At 31.9% G+C, this 25081-nt stretch overlaps 1 protein-coding gene across 1 annotated transcript in view; it reads right to left on the bottom strand.

The window, feature by feature from the left end:
* DENND1B (DENN domain containing 1B) overlaps positions 1 to 25081 on the bottom strand; it is a gene marked incomplete at both ends in the record, with an annotated part of 177148 nt that overhangs the window by 25570 nt on the left and 126497 nt on the right. The window contains 3 exons of the mRNA XM_084246072.1: positions 887 to 1012; positions 16431 to 16532; positions 21439 to 21484. Coding sequence (XP_084102198.1) covers positions 887 to 1012; positions 16431 to 16532; positions 21439 to 21484 — 274 coding nt within the window. The remainder of the gene's footprint in view (positions 1 to 886; positions 1013 to 16430; positions 16533 to 21438; positions 21485 to 25081) is intronic.

Here is a 25081-nt window from a genome sequence, read left to right as displayed (position 1 = left end):
CAGTTTAGAAAGGGTCTAACTCAATCATATTTGTTTAGTTCCTCACAGTACGACAGGGTTTACACATCAATCCTGAAAGGTAGACGGTGAAGGAGAAAGAATTTTCATTCTACAATTGTGATAGAAGTCTAGAGAGACTAAGGAAATGGGTGAAAGATACACAGCTTAATACTGGTGGAATTCCTATTAGATAGTAGGCCTTTTTATGACTAAGTCAACGCTTTTTACCCACTAGAACTTATTTATCTTTTCATAGAAAGGTCAGAGTAAGAGATTTAACCAATAATTCAGAGAGAATTTATACTTTTTGATTTGGTTTATACTTTTTGAACCACCTAAAACTTGGCTACAACTATACATAATGATAATCTTAGGGTATTACAACAAAATTAGCTAGGCTATGTTAAATAGATAAACTTAATAGGAAATTTATTATTAATTAGTAAGATAATAATTTCCAAATATTATAAAATTTTCAAGTTCTAACATTTTTAAACTTTCACTTTGTAGTTGTAATTTCTAAACTAATTAATCTAGAAAATTTAACTTTCTGATTAATAGCTTAATGACCTTAACATTAAAATCAGGTAGGTATTCTAAAATGCATTAATCCATGTCATTAATTAGTAAAGAGGCCAGTATTCCAATTGTAGAACGATGAGTAAGGTGATAGGCAAAACAATGAAGGAAATGTGACTGAAGCTTACTAAAAGAACTAGTACTAGTTAAACTGCAAATAGAACCTGTTTTAAATCACGTTTTTGGATTTTAAAACAATGTTATGGTACTTTTTGAAGTGTGATAATAAAGTGATGTTTCTTTTTTCTGCCCCATTCCAAAGAACCACACAAAACCAAATTAAAATAGTAATGGAAAAAATGCTTACAGGTTTGTATCTCAGAGCATCTCTGTAGGATCCAAACAAAGCAGCCTGTGCCCTAAGAAAGGCCCTGGCTACGCCATCCCCCGTAGCTGTAGACTGCTTCTTCAGTTTATTTTTCAGGGCCGAGACCTGCATGACAGAGAGGAACAGTTAAATTAACACCTCAGAAATTGGTACAGCGAGGTACGAACCCAATCAGCAGGCAAACCACAGTGTCTGCAGGTCAGCCAAAAACTCATCCTCCTCCCTGATAGCTTATCTTTTTAACTGCAGAGAGCACCTGCTGGTCTGTTAATTGAAACGAAAGCAGGAGCCTATAGTAACGTGCTAATGCAAATTGGTTTATGCTCTCTTTTTTTCCCAAGGCCTCTTGACATAAATAAGCTTTAATTATTTTACAGTAAACTGCCTGTGAGCCACTTTTCTGGAGAATTTTAGCAATTACAACATGCTGTTTACTTGTTTTGAGATGAAGTCAGTTGGGTATCATTCACTTACTAAGTAAGGTTATTTTGTTACAGGTCCTCTAGGATCATTTACCATTTAATATTTTTGGAAACCTCACTGCATATGTAATTTTCCAGTCATTTGTTTTGTATTTTCACTATCATTAGATTTTAAAAAGGAGGAGAGAAATTAAAGTTACCGAGATCTTACAATGAATGGAAAATTGTTATATAAATGTTATACACTGTCTCATTTAATCTCACAACAATCTTCTGAAAAAGACATTCATATTATCATTTGTGACAGAAAATATTGGGTCTCAAAGATGTGACTCACTTTGCCCTTACTATATATCTAATAAGTGGCAAAACTATGACATAAATCCAGAGCTGTCTAGTCTTTTCCATTACTATATGCTGTGCTTGAGTTCAATATTCTTGCCTTATGAACCAACAATCAGATTAAAATAGTATTTAAAGCCAAGAAAAATTTATAATCTAGAAATGTGCGTTACTTTTAAACAGCACTTACATTTGCTATAATTTATTATACACTTTTATCCTGTAATTTCAAGTTATGTATATTTTAAGGAATGTCTATTACTTATGAACAAACTTAGCTTAGATGAACACTTTTTGAGACCATACTACTGAAGGAAACATACTCTTATTTTTTAATGGAGGGAGTGATGTGGTATGTTCCCATGAATGGAATTGACTTGACCAATTTCTTACACACATAATAGGTAACTACACTATGTATACTTAAAATATCAATGGTATATATACTCTATATTAATGCTTTACATGTAAACATGAAGAATATAAAATTATTTTCTTAAGAAAAAAAAGATGATGGGATAAACTCTGGTTGGATTGCTCCCTTAACAGAACAGAAAATGTTCTTATCTTTACACAATTGCCAGATAATAAATACCCTTTCTCCTTTACATATGCTACCATAAGAGGAATATTTTTATTTCTTCATGCAAACAGTCCTGACTACTCTTGTAGATGATGATTGTAATTGAAGTGTCAGCCTAATTAACAACTAAACTTTGAATAATAATAATGAGATATGAACACAGCATCAGAGGAAAGACCAGCTCTACAGGTGATAAACCTTCACAGAAGTGACATTTTCCAATGTAAAGTCACAGTTACTGTGATCTGATCAAAGAAAAAGACCCCCATTGGGTCCAATTATAACCATAGTTTTGAAAAAATTATTGAGTTATGATATTCATAATCTATGCAGAAAAGCCTTTGCAGTATAGGTCTTCTCCCGATAGCTGTGATCTTTTCAATTTATATCCAAGCTCTATAGATTCAGATAAAAGTTTAGAGCCTAATTCACTTAGCCCACAAAGTGCATAAACCTGGATTCATTTAAGAGGAAGCTTTTATTATTAAAATATAACCTCAATAAATGTACATTTTTAGGTAACCTCAGATTCAAACAATAAATATACCTGAAGGATATGAAATCAAATCTTCTAACTTAAAGCCCTTTATTCTGAAGTTTGTAATAATCTTATTTGTTAAATAAGTCTCAAATAACTTTCAAGAGAATCCAATGGGAGTGAATGCTTGTAATTAATTATTGCCCCCAAGAAAAAAGGCTCTTGACAGAAGGAATATTATTCCAGCCTTCCAAATTATAAAAAGTAAATGGCTGGATTTTTTTTTTAAATTTTTAGTTTAGAAAGTAAAAAAAAAAAGTCATGTTATATCTTTGCAAAAGAAATTTCTTGAACATGTAGTCAATAAAACATGAAACAAGAACAAATAGGGAACGAAGCACAATGGACTTTGGTAGTGGACTACGAATGATATGGAGGAGGGTACCCTACAGTGGCAATACCTGAAGGGGAGAATCCTAATGTTAACACAATTAAAAGAATAAATTATTTTTAATAAAATAAAAGGAAATATGAAATTGACAATTCAGTTATCCACAAAACAAGCATTTTAGGATACTAAAGTTCATAAAGAGTGAAAGCAGGTCAAACCACTCCTTGCTGTGTGTTACCCCAAATCCTTGATTGCTTAATTGTTACTTAAATTATCTGGGATATTAAAAATATTGCCACAAGCTCTTCCTAGCCAAATCATAATTATGTGGCCTGCATTTGCAAAATCTGTCAGTCCATGATAGTTTCCAAGCTCCCTCAGGAGTTCCGAAGAAAATAAGGAAATAAAAGTGTAATACTTGTTCTATAATACTGTGTTGTTCCAATCCAGAAACCACAAAATGTGGCTAGAACAAACTGAAATTTCCCTTAAGTGTAAAATAAACACTGAATTTTTAAGGTTTATTGTCCCTAAAATGTAAAATATCTGAACAATTTTTATACTGATTACATAACAAAATATTTTAATATATTGGGTTAAATAAATACATAATTAAAATTAATTTATTTCTTTCGCTTTTTTAATGTGGCTACTAAAAATATTTATATTTCATATGTGGCTCATATTATATTCCTATTGGATAGTGCTATTCCGTAAGAGTGTAATACCTAATTCCACACAGATATAGGAATCTAAATAACTGCCTATCAAGAAATATGATATTTTCCTTTGGCTCTTTCTACATCATTTCACAAGGAAAAGTCAAGAGTTTTTCCTTGACTCAGGTAAAAAGGTGGGCTAGTATCATTTCAGAAACTGTCACTGTTTTTCAGAGACCTGAAGAACAAACAGCTTAGTTAATTAAGTGTTCTGATTTGCACAAATAAATGCTCAAAAATAACCTGTAAAAAAGGAAACTGTCTTTTAAAGTCCATTTGAGATATAAGGGTATTACTCTAATATAAAATGACTGGATCAACTTTGCTGCTTTCCGGTCCTTTAGATCACTGGAGTAAATTATCATCAGTCACCATGGCCCTGGCAGTGCTAATTAGCTTTTAACAGTATTTATCTATAAAAACAGTGATGTATCTCCTACATTTTTCAATATTTTCTCTTGAAAATATCATTTTTGCTTTAATTTCCCAGCTTCTAAGTTTAGTTATTAAATAAATGTACATATTCCCATGAAATCCTAAAGCTTACATGAATATCTAGGTCTAAATTCAGAAAAAACCATTTGAAACCTTATGACACAATCCTATTATGTGGCACTTAAAATGTTTCAGTTTATACTGAAAAAGAATAAATTGCTTTCTCTTTTCATCTTTAACAAAACTAGCCTCAAACTCCAATGGCTAAAGATTACTTCAAAACTGACATTTGATTTTATGGTGATATTTTTGAGTCTGTAAATAATATTTTAGTCTAAGTATTATATTAAACCCCCAAAAAGTTAAACAGTAAAAAGAATTTTGGAAATGATCATTATTCATTGCTGTAATCAAATTTTAAAATTCCTTCTACAGTGAGAATTCAGGCTTCTCCACAGTCATCCATAGGATGAATTATAACCTGCGATTTATCACAGTAGGTGTTCATTGCAAAATGAATAATATTACCACTAATTCTCCACTTTTACCCTTGTAGCACTAAAGTAACTATGAATTAAAGGAGGGAGTTAAGTGAGTAAGCATAGCAAATAGTATACATTAAAAGAATGTAAGTAATGCCTCCACAGTCTGAGTAATGAAGCAATTATTCCAACTTTGAGTTACGAAGAAGAGTATATAAAGGAGCTGAGTTTTGAGAGCAGTGACAGATCTTTTTCTTACTGACTTTCTGGTAAACTTTTGAAACAAAAATAAATTAACCATTATATGTAGAAATTTTAATTCTACATTTAAGGATCACAAAGAGAAACTTCAGGTAAAGAACAGAACGTAAAAAATAAGTAACATTTGGGTAAATATACAACCTAAAAAAAAAACCTATGATTTTTCAAATATCCTTTTATATAATACAACTATTGTCTAGAAACGACACACATTTAGAAAAGTTAATGCTTTAAATATCATCTGCTTTAGAAAAGTCACAAAATTAAAAATTTTTATTCTACCATGAGCTATATTATGGTTAGCATATGAATTAGATACTACTTCCCTATACTTCCTTAATCCTTCTAAATTAGTTCATTGTTTTAAGACCCAAATTAACCCTTCCCTCTTAACATAATTTTCTAACAAGCTTCTATTTAAGGATAAAAAGAGTAACCTTTAACATTTATTAAAATGAAAAGCATATGATATATTCTTAGAGGATATTATTACATTATTTCTTCGGATGTTTAAATTATCTATTAAACCTAACTAATGCGGTGTCATGTACAACTGTTTTCCTTTCAAAGGCATCTTAAAATCAAGTCAACCAAAATGGTCTTATCCTCCCTCAAGCCTGATGTCATGTAAGTATCTACTAATATCAATGTTACTTCTACTCATACAGTTGCTCAAGCAGGAATTTTGTAGGTTCTCTTTAACATCTCACCCTCTCTCATCTCCCCTATCATCACGTTCAAAGACTGATTTAAATCTCTCTACTTTTCTAAATCCCTGCTATTATCAAGTTCAATAAGTATCCTATCTTTCACCTTGACTACTGGCAAATGGTATATGATTATGTAAATGGTAGCTGAACAGCCTACTTTATTTCTTGTACCCAGTAATCTTCAGGATCCAGACCCAAGATGATATTTTTAGAAGTCAAACTGGATCACACCAATCCTCTGCTAAAAATCTCCAGTAAATTTCCACTAAATTCCAAAGATCCTTAATAAGAACTAAAGGTTTTTAATGATCTCCTGTCAATTTCTACAGCCTGGTTGAGCTTTTTTGTTTATCTCACGACTGCTATACAGGACTTCTTTCCATTTCTTAAATTTGCTAACCTCTTCATAGCAATCTTTTCATATATGCCATTCTCTTCTTTTTACTTTGCTTGGCTTCCTCATATTCAACATTCAGGCTTATTCTGCAGAAAGATGTTTGACATATTGAGCTTGGCCATATCCCCAAGACTGGTCTAAGTTTGTAGACTGGTAAGAATCATATGTCAGTCTGGCTAAAATTATTTTGACTTCAATTTACTTTATGGCAGAGATGGATGTCAGTCTACCAATATCCACTCTTCCTTTCTGTGGTAACTTAGTTACCCTAGCTGGGTTAAATTGGGTTAAACCCTAGCAGGGTTAAACTACCTATCTCTCAACAATCCTTATGACTTGGTACAGCCATGCTACTAGGTTCGTAAGAATGGAAGGTGAGCTTAGGGGAGATGTGACAAACTAAGATGATGTCCCTAAATAAAATATGACTGGCCTTACCTGGATCCGTTCTTCTGGGCAAGGCAGATAAAGAATAGCACAAAGGCAGGTAACTTAAAACTGGAGATAGATGCTGTATGCTGAAAATGGCAGAAATGCCCCAACAGGTCCAGACAACTTACCTCTTAATTGTTATATAGGAGAGAAACAAATTTCTATTCTTGATTTTATAAATTGAGTTTTTAGGCCTATAATATGTTATAACAGTTTGAAATAAGAAGAGTTCCTGACTGCCTGCACTGTCTCTCCTATTGGGGCACTTAAAATATAATCCTTAATGGAACTGGAACAGCATTCATTTCCTCCCAGACCATAAAAAAATTATAACCTCAGGCTTGCTACCTTTACTATTACGCTGGGAAGGAGAACTACTTGAGCTCTCAAGATTTTCTGTATTACCATGAAAAGCAATTCCTTGCTGCTCCCCATATTTTTCTTCCTGTATCACTGAGCCTTGAACAGGTCCAGCCTATTGATCTTATCCTTAATGTATTTTAGGACCCCTCTATTATTCCTTCCACTGAACTTGGTTCTTTTCCTCTCAAACTTGTGACATAAGGTGTTAACACATTATAAATTCCAGGAGAGTAACATATATCTTTCTGTTCATCACTCTATACCCAACTCCTGGCATAATATAGTCACATAGCAAGTGCTCAATAAATATTTGTTAAATGAATGAATGAGCAAAGTAGCAACCTACCCCTGGCACACATCTACAGTAATTTCTCCAGTTAATTGCATCAGAATATTTGTGATGGGGTCTAGGAACAAAATTCATTTAAAAGTTCACCATGTCGGGCCTCCCTGGTGACGCAGCGGTTGAGCGCTGGGTTGCAAAGCTGCCTGCAGCCTCTGCAGCGCCGGTTCGATCACAGGCTGCCAGGCAAGGGTCCGACATGGCGTGCAGACCTCTCCTACAGCCCGCTGCTCCCCTCTGCAGTGTACTTCGGTCCTCCTGCCTGTTCTGCTCCCTGTTCTGGCTCTGGTGAATTCTCTCACCCTCCCATGTTTCTAACTGTACCCAGTGCTTGTATAAATAAATCTTTAAAAAATAATAAAATAATAAAATAAAAGTTCACCATGTCATTATGACATCAAGCAATATTTTGGAACAACTGTTGTGATTGTTCACAATTCACACACACACACAAAAACACTTGAATATGGAAAAGTCATGAACTTAAAAGATTAGGAACAAACTGTAAATTTTTTTTAAGATTTATTTTTATTTATTTATGCTTATAAGAACTGGGGCATAGGCCAGAGGTGCAGGTGGTGAGAAGATTCACATGAGACAGAGTGGGGAGCAGAGCAGGTAGATCTATTGAAATATACTGCTTAGGGGAACAGCAGGCCATACAGGAGAGGTCTGCTGTGCAATGTGGGTTAGCATGGAACTCATGTTGCAGTAGCTGCTGATAGCTTAATAGTGCTGAGACTTAACCCCTTGTGCCACCAGAAAGACCCCTAAATAATTTTAAATGCATACATACGTAGCTCTACACACACAAACACCCCTACATATTAGCAAAAGAAAAGAGAGAAGCAAGCTATTAAGATGATAGAGGGGGGAAAGGCGTTAAGAGAAAGACTAGGTAATTTAGTTGGAAATAAAAAGTCGTAAGCAAGCCAGGGAACTTCACAAACACAATCACTAAAAGTAACAAAAATAAATCCCCTTTAAAATGGTACAAGTGGGCATCCCTGTTGGTGCAGGTGGTTGAGCGCCACAATGTGAAGCTGTCTGCAGCTTCTTCAGTGTGGGTTAGATCTCAGCCGGCAGGCGAGAAAACCACATGATGCAGCAGACCTCTCCTGTCTCGCCCGCTGCTCCCCTCAGTGTATTTGTCAGTCTGCCTGGTGTGTTCCCTGCTCTGTCTCTGATGAATCCTCTCACCCTCCCACACATCTGGCCTGTACCCCAGTTCTTATATAAATAAATAAATCTTAAAAAAATAAAAAAAATTAAAAAATAAAATAAAAATGATACAAGTGCAGAGACATAAAGAGAAGAATCACTAAAGCCTGGATCATTGCGTCAGAGGGATAGTCTCTTAGTCACTGGAGAGAAAATCACAAAGATCACTTAAATATTTGCATGATTGTAATTAAAGTTTTGGGTTTTATTTTATTTTATATTTAAAGTTTATATTTAGAATATACACCAAGAAAAATAGAAAAAAAAACAGCAAAGCTATAATATTTTACTTCCAAACAATTTCTAAACAATCATATCTCTGAAGATAACTATTCAGAAGCATGATGATTACTCATAACGTGATTTCCCTCCCTGAGAGAAGAAATAAAATGTTGCATTAATAGCCTCAATAGTATATACTAATCATGCTTCCATGGTCTTTCCTTTCATTTTATGAAAGTCAGATGACAGTGTCCTTATAAAAATGTTCTAGGCATTAACTAAAACAGGGACATTAAAAGCAACTTCTATTAATTGAGAAGGAAGGGACAATGCCAAACACGTTCTATGAAGCCAACATTACACTAATACCAAAACCGAACAAGGACAACACAAAAAAGGAAAACTACAGGCCAATCTCCCTAATGAACACTGATGCAAAAATCCTCAATAAAATTTTAGCTATCAGAATCCAACAATGTATCCATAAGATAATTCACCACGACCAAGTTGGATTCATTCCAGGGGCACAAGGATGGTTTAACATCCAAAAATCAATCAACGTTATCCAACACATCAACAAAAAGAAATATAAAAACCATATGATAATATCAATAGATGCTGAGAAAGCTTTCGACAAAGTGCAACACCCATTCATGATAAAAGCCCTTGAAATTCTTGGGATACAAGGAACATACCTCAACATCATAAAGGCCATCTATGACAAGCCAACAGCCAGTATCATTCTCAATGGTGAAAAGCTGAAAGCAATTCCATTAAGATCTGGAACAAGACAAGGATGTCCACTCTCACCATTGCTTTTCAATATAATACTGGAAGTCCTAGCCAGGGCAATAAGACAAGAGAAAGACATCCAAGGAATCCAAATAGGAAAAGAAGAAGTCAAACTATCACTATTTGCAGACGATATGATATTATACATAGAGAACCCCAAAAACTCCACAGAAAAGCTAATTCAACTCATCAATCAGTTCAGTAAAGTGGCAGGATACAAAATCAACACGCAAAAGTCAGTAGCCTTCCTATACACAAACAATAAATCTGAAGAAGAAGAAATCAAAAAGACCATCCCTTTTGTTATTGAAACAAAAAAAATCAAATATTTGGGAATAAATCTAACAAAAGAGGTAAAGGACCTATACAAAGAAAACTATAAAACACTGTTAAAAGAAATAGAAGAAGACACAAAGAAATGGAGAGACATCCCCTGCTCATGGATTGGAAGAATAAACATTATTAAAATGGCCATCCTTCCAAAAGCAATATACAGATTCAATGCTATTCCAATCAAAATTTCAATGTCATTCTTCAAAGAAATAGAACAATTATTGATGAAATTCATATGGAATCACAAAAAACCCCGAATAGCCAAAGCTCTCCTGAAAAAAAAAGAAGGGAATGGAGGCATCAGACTCCCAGACTTCAAACTATACTACAAAGCCATAATCATCAAAACTGCATGGTATTGGAACAAGAACAGACATACAGACCAATGGAATCGAATAGAAAATCCAGAAATAAACCCAGAGATTTATGGTCAACTAATCTTTGACAAAGGAGCAAATATGCATTGGAGCAAAGAAAGTTTGTTCAATAAATGGTGCTGGGAAAACTGGGTCGCTACATGCAAAAGAATGAAGCTTGACCACCACCTCACACCATACACAAAAATCAACTCAAAATGGATTAAAGAACTAGACATAAGACCTGAAACCATAAAATATATAGAAGGAAATATAGGCGAAACACTACGTGATTTGCACATCAAAGACATCTTTACAGACACATCACCCAAAGCAGTGATAGTGAAGGCAAAGATAAACAGCTGGGACTACATCAAATTAAAGAGCTTTTGCACAGCAAAAGAGACAATAACAAAAACAAAGAGAAACCCCACCAACTGGGAGAACATTTTTGCACCCAACACTAATGATAAAGGACTGATCACAAAAATCTGCAAAGAGCTGATGAGACTCAACAACAACAAAGAAAATAATCCAGTCAAAAAATGGGCAGAAGAGCTTAAAAGAAACTTCTCTGAAGAGGAAATGCAAATGGCCAACAGGCATATGAAAAAATGTTCAACATCACTTGTCATCAGGGAAATGCAAATCAAAACTACCATGAGATACCATCTTACACCAGTGAGAATGGCACATATTAAAAAAACTAGCAACAACAAATGTTGGCGAGGGTGTGGAGAAAAAGGAACTCTTCTGCACTGTTGGTGGGAGTGCAAACTGGTCCAACCACTGTGGAAAGCTGTGTGGAGATTTCTGGACCTACTAAACATAGAGCTTCCATATGACCCAGCAATTCCACTCCTAGGTATTTACCCAAAGGACACAGAAACATCAATTCCAAAGAACACCTGCACCCCTATGTTTATAGCAGCACTGTTTACAATAGCTAAGCTTTGGAAACAACCCAAATGCCCAAAAATAGATGACTGGATCAAGAAGATGTGGTCCATATATACCATGGAATATTACTCAGCATTCAAAAAAGATAAACACATGCAATTTGCTGCAACATGGATGGCGCTGGAAGGGATCATGCTCAGCGAAATAAGCCAAAAAGAAAAAGAAAAATACCGGATGGTCTCACTCATAGCAGGAATCTAGAAAACTTAAATAAGGGACCAGGAAAATGAATAACTATAAGAAAGTGAAAATCAAAATCAACAAAAAACTATGAACCAGAGACACTTTTAGGGGGGCGGGGGCGGGAGGGGAGGGATTGGGGTCAGAATGGGGGGCTGCAATTGTATGGGGAATATAACAATAAAATTTATAAAAAAAAATAAAATAAAATAAAATAAAAAAAAAGCAACTTCTATTACAAAAAATAAAAGAAATGCAATCAATTATTTTCTTGCCTACAATATTTACTTAATACCTACTATTTACAAAGCACTGCAACAAGGCAGTGTGGCAGGAGCAATGCACATGTAGTTGCCTACATTTTAACAGCTGAAGGTTGAGAGCATAACCACATTTCTCCAGGAGCAAAATGAAAGCAGTTTTTGTTTCCTATCAACTAAAAAATATTTTCTCTAATTTGCTCCAAAATCTAAATGAAATTGTGTTATCTTTCTAACCTTCACATCTATAAATTTGACAAGGAATTCTTCTATTGTTAACATGATAAGGACTATAGCAAATCTGTGGCAAATCTGGAACTAATATAATATTCTCTAGGGCCTTTTTCCTCTCTTTAAACCATATATTATGACAATTTAACATATTAACCCTTCATGTTAGATTAGAGAAAATATTCAAGGAATTAAGTGTGCCTATTGACCATTTATGTGATTGTAAGAATTACATTTGTTCATATACTTTAATGTTTATTTCAAAGCTAATTTTATAAATTCTCTGAAAAGGCCAATTCTTTTCCAACTTATTCCCAAATCCGTTAAATCACTTGAATGCAGAGATGTAAAATTTTACTTAAAGTCAAGAGTTTAGAGTTTGGTTGTGGACATAGTAAGAAAATGAAATTTTGGAACATATACAGTATTGTAAACTGTTACCTCGATTTAAAAAAAGAAGTCACAGTTTTGGGGCCTTTTCCTAGTTCTTTAGACTTTTAATGATTTTTTTTGGGGTCATCAGAAGCAATTTGTCTTTCCTTTTCTTATCACAATGATACTAACAAACTATTCCTTCATGTGACACTTGAAAGCCTCACAATAAGATATACGATATTTTAGATGACATTTCACAAGAAGGTCGTTTCAATGTTTAGTAATTAAGTATGTTTTATACCAAATGAAGCTATCCTATACATACCAAGGTAGCTAAAGTAAATTGTGCATTAACTCTCAACTGTACTATATTTGCTACACACCTTCATAGCAGAAAAGAGAAAATCCATTTTCCAATAATATTGTACGTAAGAAGAAAATGAGTTTTTAAAACAGAGCTGGTGAACCTAATTTAAATCATATAGGTCATACTGACATTTTTAAAACTGGATTAGAAAAGAGTTTGAAAAACAACTATATGAATTAAAAAATATATACTCCTTACCTTGTATGTCACATTTATATGAGGGGGACCATGATCTAGTATTTGCAGCGTAAGTCTGATATCACACTAGATGAACTAAAGCTCTAGAAACACCATTAACAATATACTTTTTGTGTCTTCATCTTCTTATCTAAACTGGGGATAAGGATATTAACCTATCTCAGAGTATATAATTTTTTTTTACAGTCTGTTAAAATTATTTAAATATAATATAGGAATACAGGTCAAAATTGATTTTTTTTAGAAATGAACATTCTCATAGATGTAACTTTTTCAGATGTCAATTCTAACCTTTCATCTGTAAGAGTTTGAAATCATTTCATCTTAATATTTATATGAAGATAATTTCCTAAATTTCATTATAAATTTAATTAATTCTCCAACAAGTAGATTGCCTTATTCATTATTTTTGAAAGAGTAGCAATTCTCCAAATTACTTTTGAAAATGTTCATAATAAAACTAAACATGAGCAGTAATATCTCAGAAATACAACATATTAAATGATGATATATTAAAACTTTATTTATGTATACATTTGAAATGAGGGGGATTTAAAGTTTATTTTCTTAAATGTTTTGCTATTTCAAATGTTATATATAGTCCAAGTGGCTTTACCCCATAAAAACACACAATAATACTAACTTCGACTGACATTGTTATATCGCTCTAAAATTTACTTTTTTATTTCAAACACTTTAAGTTTGAGAGTATCTATTTGGCACAGACACTAAAAAATAAAACCACAATGTATTCACAGACAAAAACTACAAAAGTATATTTTAACAGATCTATTAATGCTTTTAAAAGTTATTCCATGTAATAATCAATATCATTAAAATCACTCCTAGTAAAATTTGGGTTTTTTTCTTTTAATGATCCAAATCTATAGTGAAATGATGAAATTGAAAAACAAGTGTTCTTGTCAGAAGACAGGAAGAGAGTTTTTTCCCTTCCCTTAAGGAAAACAAAGGATTCCTGAAAGCCTTGCCCTGATTTATTTTTCCAATTTCAAATACCTTAAGAGTAGCGGAACTGCTACTGGCATGGTAGTATTTCTAACAGTCAATAAATCTAAAATATTAAGTGTGAATATTGGAATGAAGCCATTAAGAAGATTACAGCATGCAACACAGCAGAGGGTCCACAGGAAAAAAGAACTAGTAATTCAGGACAACTGTGACCACTGACCTTTGAATAGCCAAGACCACTGGTCAAGCCGACACAATAATAGAGTGCACATGCATAGAAAGTCATCTAACCTGTGAGTATAATTTAGATGCTTTGGTGAATGATTTTAAAAGGCCCCCATTTAAAAATCAGTATATTCATCAAATAATCAAACAATAGCAACAGTAATATTTTTCAGGTTTAAAGTATATTTTATTCATTAAAACCACACCCAAACAAATCAGTAAAGCCATTTATGATTTTAACATTTCTCATTTAAAACATTTATAATCATAGAAAATATGGTGGGATAATTTATTGTATTTACTACAGAATTATATGAGATAGTTTTCAGAAAAATGATGAGAAAGTGTTTATGAAATGACTGATGAATAAATTTATAAGATATCAGGTAACAATCACCTAAAATATTTTTAGAAAATGACTATAACTAAAACATTTCATACCTTTAGAAATAGTTCTAGCTCCACCTCAAAGCTCTATCAACTTATTCATTCTTCATATTTGTCTGTTAATCTGTGACCCTTAATTTTCTGGTATACATAGATTTATATGTATACCACCTTGCAGTGTTCCTTTATATCTGTATTTTTCAATATTCCAGTTAGGTTTCGTTAATTGACCCTTATAGGTAAACTATAAATTGGTCCCTCCTATATTTTTATATATTTCTAGGTTCTTACATTTTAAGATATGGCTTAACTTCTTCACATATAAAAATATGCGTTTTAATATTGAAATAATTCTAACAGGAAGATAGTAATTCCAAATTAAAAAAGAATCACCCATCCAAAAAGATTACTAATAGAGACTGTTTTCCTCAAAGAAAAGATCAACAATCATTGAAGCTGACTGTAAAAATTTCAATATGACACAGGAAAGTGGCCTTTCCCCCCTTTTTTCTTTCTCTTAATTTTTCTTTTCTTTTTTAAACAAACAATCTGTTCCTCTTAACACATCAACAGTAGGAAATACATACATGTAAGGAAAACATTCCAAAAAAGGGGAATTTTATCTTTATAATTCTCTATCCGACGAAGAATACTTTGATGACTTCTAAATGAATAAATCTAATCACTTCTAGCAGCTTTTGAAAAAATTTTATAATGAGGCAATCTACTTATAATAAGCTAAAAAGATAATATAATTCTTCACTGGCCTGGATTTGGATTTGTCCATACATAGCATAAATTTTATCACAGTAAGATAAAGTAGTTCAATTAAATTTTCTTCAAGGTCATCAAATATTTTAGCTTATTTATAAGCATAAATAATCTGATTTTTTACTTAAAAATCACATTTTCCTATCACCAGGTATAAAAATTATCAAGGCTCATATATTTTTTGAGTTTAAGTTTTTTAATCCCCTGATAATGATTTCAGAATATATTACAGAAAATATATTCTGAGGTTTTTTATTCCCAAATCTTAATATCCTTAAAGAACAGGATTTTTAAAGGGAGTTATGTTTACTTAGAACTATATTATAAAAATATTTCAAAACAACCATTAAAATATACACAGAAACAATACTAGTCTGCATTTTTTTCTGCATTTTTGTCCTGTTCTGAGCAACATGAAGACCAAAATTGGTGCTTTTGGAGAGTATTTAATATGAAATACAAAATATATTCTATTATAAGTTACAGATGCGCGCGCGCACACACACACACACACACACACACACACACACACTCTGCAAGATCAAAGACCAGCAGAGAACTGGCACTTAATTTATCAGCCTTTACAGACAAAAGACAGTTTTCGTCATTTCAAAAGGATCAGATGTCTTTTATGACAAACTGGGCTTGCAGTTTAATTTACAAATAGAATTCTAAGTAAGCAGTCTTTGCTCTGCCAAAGCAAATGACAAACAGTGTAGGTTTTCATTCTTGCGGCCCTCAGCAGGATAGAAAAGATTAAAATAAAACTGAAATAATTTAGAGAAAACAAATAAATGTTTCAGAAAGTTGAGGGAGATCAAAGCTAAAATTTTCTGACCCCAACTGTACAAGCATTTCTTATTATATTGACCAGTGCCATCAGATCATTAATTAAAAGGAAAAGCGCTGGCAGGTGGCAGGGAAGCAAAAGCCGATAATTGGCCCCCTTCTTCTTCTTGCCTTCAAAAACTCTCTCATTCTTTTGCAAGACATGCCACTAGGCAGACAGAAATGCATACTTTGTAATATAATGATTAAGATAAGATGAAGAGACTTACGTTTAAAGAAACTCTGCCTAATGAATGCATCTAGCTTTTTAATTATGATCCTACTTTTACAATAAGGATATGATGTTCCATTCAACATCTCCTCAACTGCCAAAAGGTGAAAACATTAAATATAGAATTTACATCAATTCCTCTCACACCCCATACACTTTCATTTCAGATAAAATAAAAATGGTGGGGAAAATTACTCCTGTTAATTCAAGGGTTCGAGAGAAAACATATTTATATCACAAAATATCCTTTAGACTTACCACATCACTCGGCACGTTGTTCAAGTCATTAAATGGTGACTCTAAAGTGTTTGTGTCAACATTTAACATGACCACATCATCCAAAGATTTATTTTTCACTCTCTGTTTAAAAAAGAAATTATAAATAAACAGCTTTGCACATTTTCCTACAAAACTATAACGATGTGAAGGACACAGAGAAAATTATCTTAATGCATTGGCCTCAGGGAAAGAAAAAATCCTAGACTATATAAAGAATATAAACAACTTTGTTTTTTGAGAAAGTTTATCTGCAGCCATTCGATTTATTTGGTAAAAATATTTAAAATAGAATGTTTGCTCATCTAAACATACTTAAATAGTTTGGAGATTGAATATAATTTAACTACCAAATAGCTATTGCAACAACAGTTTAAAAAATAGACACAGCTAAGATTAAACTGTAAAAATTTTATCTTTTAAATTTTATCAAATTAATTTCAATCCTATGATATAGGAACTTGCAGCTAGTTTTGTACTATTTGAAGCATATTGCAGGATTACTATAAAGCAGTTAATAGTAGGGTAGTAAGTTAACACTGAAGTTAAGAAATAATGACATAGATGACTATATTTCCTTATCAATTCAATTTAAGTCGATGATGAGGAACATTGAAGAAGATGACAAGACAGTAATATGTAGTTCATTTTTGGTAATATTTATGATATGAGCTATAATATAAAATATAGAACTTGTCTGTCAGATTATCTGACTTATTTGACAGCTTAGTCAAAGTTTTCTCACTACGTAGAAAAAAATGACAGTAAGAATTTCATCACATTTTCTTCCTAAAAGAAATATTTAGTTTGTTCTTTTACTATTTAAACTAGAGTATATAGTGTATAAATAAACTTCATAATTCTAGTATTCTTATTTAAGTGAAACATACAGCATTATTACTTCATGAAAATAAAGAACTTATTAATGAAATCTATCCATCAACTCAGAATTTCATAAATACATAGGTTAAAAAGCAATAGGTCAATTACAGTACAGTATTTTTAAAAGTTACATTCTAGACAACCATCTTGAGAATTATTAAATATTAAATCTGACATTTTAAATTAGTCAAAGTTGGTCTATAAGTTTGTCTTAAGTTGGTCAAGATTGAAATTTCTCTGATCCATTTAGCATTTCAAATCTCTTTATGTAAGACAGAATGTTCAATTTGTTAGGGAAATGGTAGTCCAGATTAGTTAATTTTTATGTTAAAAAAACTGTAGTCTACATGTAGAATATGGATTCTAGTGGGACACATGATTCTAGAAATCTACCTTGTAAAAGCTATTATAAATAGTCTGAAGTATCACTCAGAAGATGGTCATTTCTAAGAAATTACCAAAATCCACTTAAAATAGTGACATTGCAAAAACATTTATAAATAAACCCATTTCCTTTTTCTTTATATGTGCATACATTTTTGTAAGAAATGGTTTATAAACACAAATAATTGGTTATCTGTAAGCAGTGACAGTAACAAAATGGGAAAAAGCATAACTATAAGAATAACCTATTTGATAAAGCAAAAATATATTTGTATTAATGGCATTTGTGTGGAAAAAGTTTGCTATGATTTTTATTTCCATGTTAAATTTTAGTTGTCTTTTTAATAGAAACTGCAAAGATAATCCATAAATGTGATTTATCATAAATTTCAAAGATGAAATGAATGTAAACTTAGAAAAAAGGGAAATCAGAATATGAAATGTATGTTTTTTTTTTAAAGTCGCCCTTATTTTTAAAAAGTCTAATAACTAAATATTAAATTTTGTTCAAGGGGCCACTAAACAATGTATTCATTTCAATAAATCAATAAACTTGAGACCTAAAATGAGAATGATGATGTTACATAAGGAAAAAAAGTATGTCATTTAAATTTCTTTAAAATTTTTTTTTGATCAATGTAAATTTTACCCACTTTTCCTTCCAAATCATGTTTCAGATTTTTTCCCCCAAACAGGAATAAGAAGTTATATAGCATAAAATAGTATCACTTTCTGTATCTCATATTTTTGTATCCCATAAATTCATAAATTTGCTTGGATAGGGAAAGAGTAACAAAATGTGAAAAGAGAACCTGACATTTTCTTCAAAGTTAAGAAAATAATACTAGTGTATTAGCCGGAAGTCATTAAGAAAGACAGCATGAAAAAAAAAAAGACAGTATGGTATTGGTAAATTTTTCACATCCTCTCTATATATAACCCTTGCATGCAGAATGGCTATAAAACCTAAATAAGGGACCAGGAAAAAAACTAATTATAATAAAGAAAAAATCAAAATCAACAAGCAACTGTAACCAGAGACACACTGGGGGCGGGGGAGGGAAGAGAGGAGGGAAGAGGGGAGGTCAGGATGAGGGGGTGGGAATTGTATGAGGAATATAACCAAAATGAAAACACATACATTGTGCAAAAATGAAAAATGATGTAAGAATTATATAAAATAAAATAATTTTAAAAAATGCTAAAACAATCAAAAATAAAATGTACAGCATACACATTAACACAAGGAAACAACAGTGGCAACAATCACATGATCTTGTGAAACTTTGTCAGATAATCCAGAGACCTTTGTATATTGAAACAAATATAACCCTCACATTTATAGCCTCTGCCTAATCACTTATAAACCTTCGTCTTTTGAGTTCATCCCTAAGACCTAGACCCTAACTAAGGTCCAGTTTTCAAAAAGAACAAAATGTCCTTATCCTATATACTAGAAGAGATTTCTAGCCATCTTTTACTCAAGCAATTTTTAAAAGATTAAAAAGGACATTAATTGCATATCTTTGAACAATTATATTTAGAAGTCTTAGTAAAACTCATAAAATGTGCTGAAACTGTCTTGACCAAGAAAGTAAAGTAAGAGAGTATTTTGGTACTTTCCAGAAAAAAAAGTTAGTGGTAACTGCAGTCAAATAAAATGTACAAAGTTAGTTAGATCAGTCTCACATATAAAATATGTAAATAGATATGTATTTTACTTATTACATAATTACATTAATATAAAATATGAAAGCACAAAAGATTGAAATTTTAGTGAAAAAAATCTAATAATGACATAATAAGAACAGAATTACAGGATGTATGGCATCTTGAAATATATTGAGGAAGTTACTAAATGATACTCAACTGGTTTAAAGACATGCCTAAGGTTTCTATAATACTTTCTCATTCTCTACCAGGCCAAATAAATAAAGTTGACTATTAATTCAGTTTGAATAGCCCAGAGTATAAAAGGTACAGAGATTTTAGTGAAACTAACCATAATTTTGATCACTATCATTTTTAATGATAGGAGCCAATTTAAAGTTAGAAGGTACTGTTTCTCTGAGACAATACTTAAGGAGCAAGTATTAAATTTGGCCCTTAGAGACGTACTGATTTTCACCAGAGGTATCCAATACACATTTGATAAACTTAACTGAATATTTAAAAATTAACCGTGTCAATAGTATCTTGGAAAAGCTGAGTGTTTTCTTTTAAAAGCTGATGTAGAATATTATGTTAAAAAGTAGCATCAATTGGTATAATTATCAACTTTAAATATTTTTCATCTGTATAAATGAATGCATTGGAAAAATTACATATTCTATCAGATACCCTAAATAAGAAGAAACATGTACACTAATATCAACATCCAACTTGATGGCTTTTTGGAAACTGTAACAACCAACTATGGTTAGATTTTATTTAAAAGTTAACCTGCTGATGAATAAATGCCAGTCATATATTCTATCTCTAACAACAGATCAATTATTCATTCACATTTTATTTTATACAATTTGTCCTTTCACTACAGGAACCATGACATGTAAGAATAAATTTTCTAAAAAATTAACAAAATATAAATTCAAAATATTGTCCAAACCAGATTTTAACATTAATAAAAACAAAATAAACATTAAAGAAATTCATTAAAATGTATTTCTAATTAATGGCTAAACAAATAAACAAGGATTCTGCAAAAAGGAAAAAATGACCAAACTGAGAACACATGTTTATGTAATTCAGAACTCCTATAGGGATATGATTCTCTCACAAGATTCTCAGGAGTTTTAAAATAAAAAACAGCATTTCCCTGATCAGCAAAGTGAAGACTGATGTTGGATACAGTGACAACAAATGATAGGAAAACCAAATCTAACTCATGTAGACTGAACATTAGAAAGTGGATTAAAGTACAGTATGTACAACAAGCAAAAAAAAAAAGAAAGAAAGAAATGTATTTGAATACAACTGAAATCAGTCTAATTTCTATGCAAATGATCTAAGTCTTTTACTTATTGTTTTAGATGTTAACCTCATATGAAGTCTGCTCTGGAAATCTCACTGATTTCAAGTTGAAAGTATCAGAATTTCAAGGCTTCTTGCTATAGTGAAGACTCAAGTGACAAATGTCAATTTGACATGAGATAATAGTGTAAAAATCCTAACATATTTTATTTTTTTAAAATAATACATGTTAAAATCCCATCAGGACTGACCATTTTTAAAGTTTTTAAAGGTATAGTCTAATTAAAAGTTCATGATTAGTGTATTGAAATCACATTTTGAAAAAGCACCATGATAAAGTAGATCATAGTGAAGTTTGCAAAACATTTTCCCTTTATGACTCTTAACAACATAAATTCTAATTTTCAAAATATAGATTTGAAATTGAATACATGTAAAATATCCCAAATATTATATGGAAGAAAGTAGCTCTTTAAAGTCTAAACTTTTTAAGTATTTAAAACTTACCATTTTGATTTCTACCAAATATAACTGATTTTCATGGATTTTGTGCCATTGAAGAAAGTTATTTAGCATGCTAAAATAAAGTTATTTAACATTACCTTTTTAAACAATAGTAATGTAAGTATACTCCAAATATAACCTAATGACTCCTTTATATTATTCTATTAATATTCTCTCAAAACACAACTGTTTTAACTATTGCTATTATGAATTAATTTATCACTATCTCAGGTTTGAAAGTACTCACCTCTATAAGGCTGGAGTGTATTCCAATCAGGTATGGCATTGGGGCACTAAATTAAAAATATATATGTATATATTCATATAATTTATTAAAACTAAAACATAGACAATTCAAAATAACTTAAAAATTTTACTTAAATGCATAGTTCTAAATATACTTTATATTTTACATTACTCAATATACAGTCTCAAACTTAGAAATTATTAATATATTCATATTAATTTCAATTTATATATAAGTCAAAAAATCATTATAGTAATTCAGAATTATAATGCCTAAAAAACTGTCTTTAATTTAGGATAAATATTAGGGTCCAGGCCATAGTCTGAGTTGAATATTTTCCATATACTTCAGATAAAAGATATCCTAATTATCAAATTTATCCACATTTACACATTTTTATTCAATTAGATTCTTATTTCCATGATTTTCTGAACTTATAGTCATTGTTTTATACCTACTATGATGCCAAAATTTTTTGATTCAGTCAGTCACCAAATATTTATGGAAGCCTACTGGTCTGCCAGGCATTATTTGGGAAGTAGAGGTCCAGAGATAAACAAGTTCCTTATCTACTGTTATTGTTCAATTTCTATTCTACATTTCCAACTTATATTTAAATTTTATACATTCATATTTATCCCACATTCATTTTTATTAATTTTAATAGATTTAAAATATTAAGTAAGTTTATGAGTGATACTTGGATTAATTTATTTAAGCATAATACCTGGAGAACGCCAGGTGCCAAGATGTGGGTACAGGGTTATTAATATTAATAAACTATACAGACAGTATATATTCCCTTGTAGATCTTAATCTCTAGCAAAGAATACATATATTAAATGATTTTTGTGATATATAAATACAGACTTACTAGTAACTTCAAAAATATTTCTCATTAAATACAAGAAGGAAATTTTTCAACTTGCACAAAATTACATACTATTTAAAAAGAATGAGAATGGACAGATGTCTGCAAAGTAATATAAGGCATGCAAGTAAATAGCTATTTTAAAAAACAGTTTTTACAATTCTTTCAAAAACATATTTGTGCTATGTTTAATGCTAACCTTTTCTGTTAATGAAAACAGATAATCTTCTTTCTCAAAGGATTTGCATAATTTTTCATACGTAACTGCCACTATTAGGACGGAGCTGTCCAAACTCCTGTGTGTCCACTTTGCTACTTAGAACCAGTAATAAATTTAAAAAAAAAGTAACCTCAAACACTTCCAAATTTACTTAAGGTTAGCTAACTAACTTCATAAAAATTAAGACCTGTTAAAGTTCTTATTTTACTCCTCATTAGACTGTTACTTCTTATTGTACTAAATTCCAATTCTCAGTTGTCTTTATCTACTCTACCTTTGTCCCTCCCTATTTATTTTTAATTTTTATGCAACAGATCACATGAATTGATATTATGGATCCTTTATTTGGCTGAAAGTGGCATCTATTTATAGGTCTTATTAGCCTTCAGACCTAACAGATTTTCTGTATACAGAAGCAAACAGTAGGAATAAATGTAGACTGTTCCACTCCTGCTTAAATGAGGGAAGGGTGGTTACTTCCTTGGTTAAGTTCTCATCCCTAGAATGCTTCTGAACGCTAGAGAAAACACAAAATCACTAATTCTTCTGGGCTCCCACAACCAGTTTTAGGTATCCTTCACAAAATAGGGAAGACAACTCCTAATGTGTCAAGTTTTCCCTATATCCAAAATAGATTAAAGTTATTAAATTCATTGTGCAAACTTTCAGTTCAACATTGATACATTATTTCACACACATGAGTTGTTATATATAAAGTCTTGTAATCACAACTTTTAAAGCACATTAATAAAATAAGTATTAGTCAAAACATTTAAGACCTCAAAATACAATTATGTCCATTTTACAGATGTTGGGGGAACACTTGGTAAATCTGATTTCAAAAAAAAAACAGCCAAAAGTATTAACTAACCCATTGAAGTCCTACAAAATACATCTAAGACAACACTTTTAAAACTTCCTAAAAGCTAGTTATCTCTTGAGATATAAACAATAAATTTAGAGAAAGTGGTAAACTAGAAAAAAAAATCAATAGAATTCCTGAGCAGAACTTATAATAACAAAGTAACTTGAAACTTTTTCTATGGGATTACTGAGTACCTTTATGAGTTTTAACCTACTATTTTCTAACAAAATCTGATACATACAGATATTAGAACTACAAACATTATTAAAGCATAATTTCCTAAAATAATTGTTTTGCAGAATATAGATTTGAGATTTTTTTTCTCATGAAAACTGGATTGTGCACATCCTAACATTAAATCAGCCAAATCTCATGAAAAGTAATTTTGCAACCCTAGCTGAAATCTCCTAATTAAATTAGGGCATTACCAAGTCAGGAAGAAATCCTTGGCAACACAGATGTTTTATCATCCATGAGCAAAACTGTCCTACATCTTTCTGTCAATGAAGTTATTTTACAAAGATAGGGTACCGAAGGCTCTATTATGACTGCTTCTTCTTTTTGGCAGCAATTAATCTTTACTCCTATATAATTACTATGTAATGGCCTTTTTTATTTCTTTTTAGGTTTTCTTACAGAGACCACCCATGGAGTGAGCAGGCTGTAAAGCACTCTATTAAGCTATTAAGTTAAGGAAATCTAAACAACTATTTTTTTAATTGGTCATCTTGTTTTTTATTATTATTAATATTTTTATTGTTTTTCATCATTGTTCATTTTTAAACAATATTTTCTTCCCCCACCCCCTCAGGTGTAGTCCCCATAGAGTTTCCTTCACCAATGCACCTGTACACCATCACCTCAGTCCCATGCTTCTCCCTCCCTCCCTCTGATCCCTCTCCCTCCTCCTCCCCTGCAGTATGTCTCTGATTTATAATTGTCTGTTTTTGCTTTGTTGTGTTTTGTACTGTTATTATTTTTTTACACTGATGTCTCATTTGGTTCCCCTATATTCCTGCCATAAGTGAAACCATCCAATAAACAACTAATATTCCATTTAGTTTTAAAAACCTATTCTTTTAGAAGATAAATCTGCTCCTAAAAATAAAAGTAGAGTCAGATAAACAGTCTAAATTAAAAAGTGACTCACCATTCATGAACAAATAATGAACTATGATTTTACTGGTACTAGAGTCATACTATCTCCCAAGTGTTTAAGGAACCAGAAAGGTTAAGAGTTTCTGGAAACATCATAGATTTGCCACATTAAAGTTCTCTCTCTCTTTCTCCCTCTCTCTCCCTCTCTCTCTCTTTCTTGTATGAATAGCTAACATGAAATCTTCCCTCTTAACAAACTGGTAAGTCTAAAACACAGTAGTGCTAACTTTAGGCACAAATGTACAAAAAACAAATCACTGAAACTGAATTATCTCATATAGCTAGACTTTATACTTGTTAAATAGAAATTCTCTATTTTCGGGCCTCCCCTGGTGGCACAGCGGTTGAGCGCTGGGCTGCAAAGCTGCCCGCAGCCTCTGCAGCACCGGTTTGATCCCCAGCCCCCGGAGAGGGTCCCACATGGCGCACAGACCTCTCCTGATGCCTGCTGCTCCCCTCAGCAGTGTATTTTGTCAGTCTGCCTGTTCTGTTCCCTGCTCTGGCCCTGGTGAATCCTCTCACCCTCCAC

The sequence above is a fragment of the Talpa europaea genome (genome assembly GCF_964194135.1).
Source record: "Talpa europaea genome assembly, chromosome: 10".
Classification (NCBI taxonomy): Eukaryota; Metazoa; Chordata; class Mammalia; order Eulipotyphla; family Talpidae; genus Talpa; species Talpa europaea.
This window is presented reverse-complemented; position numbering and strand designations above follow the sequence as displayed.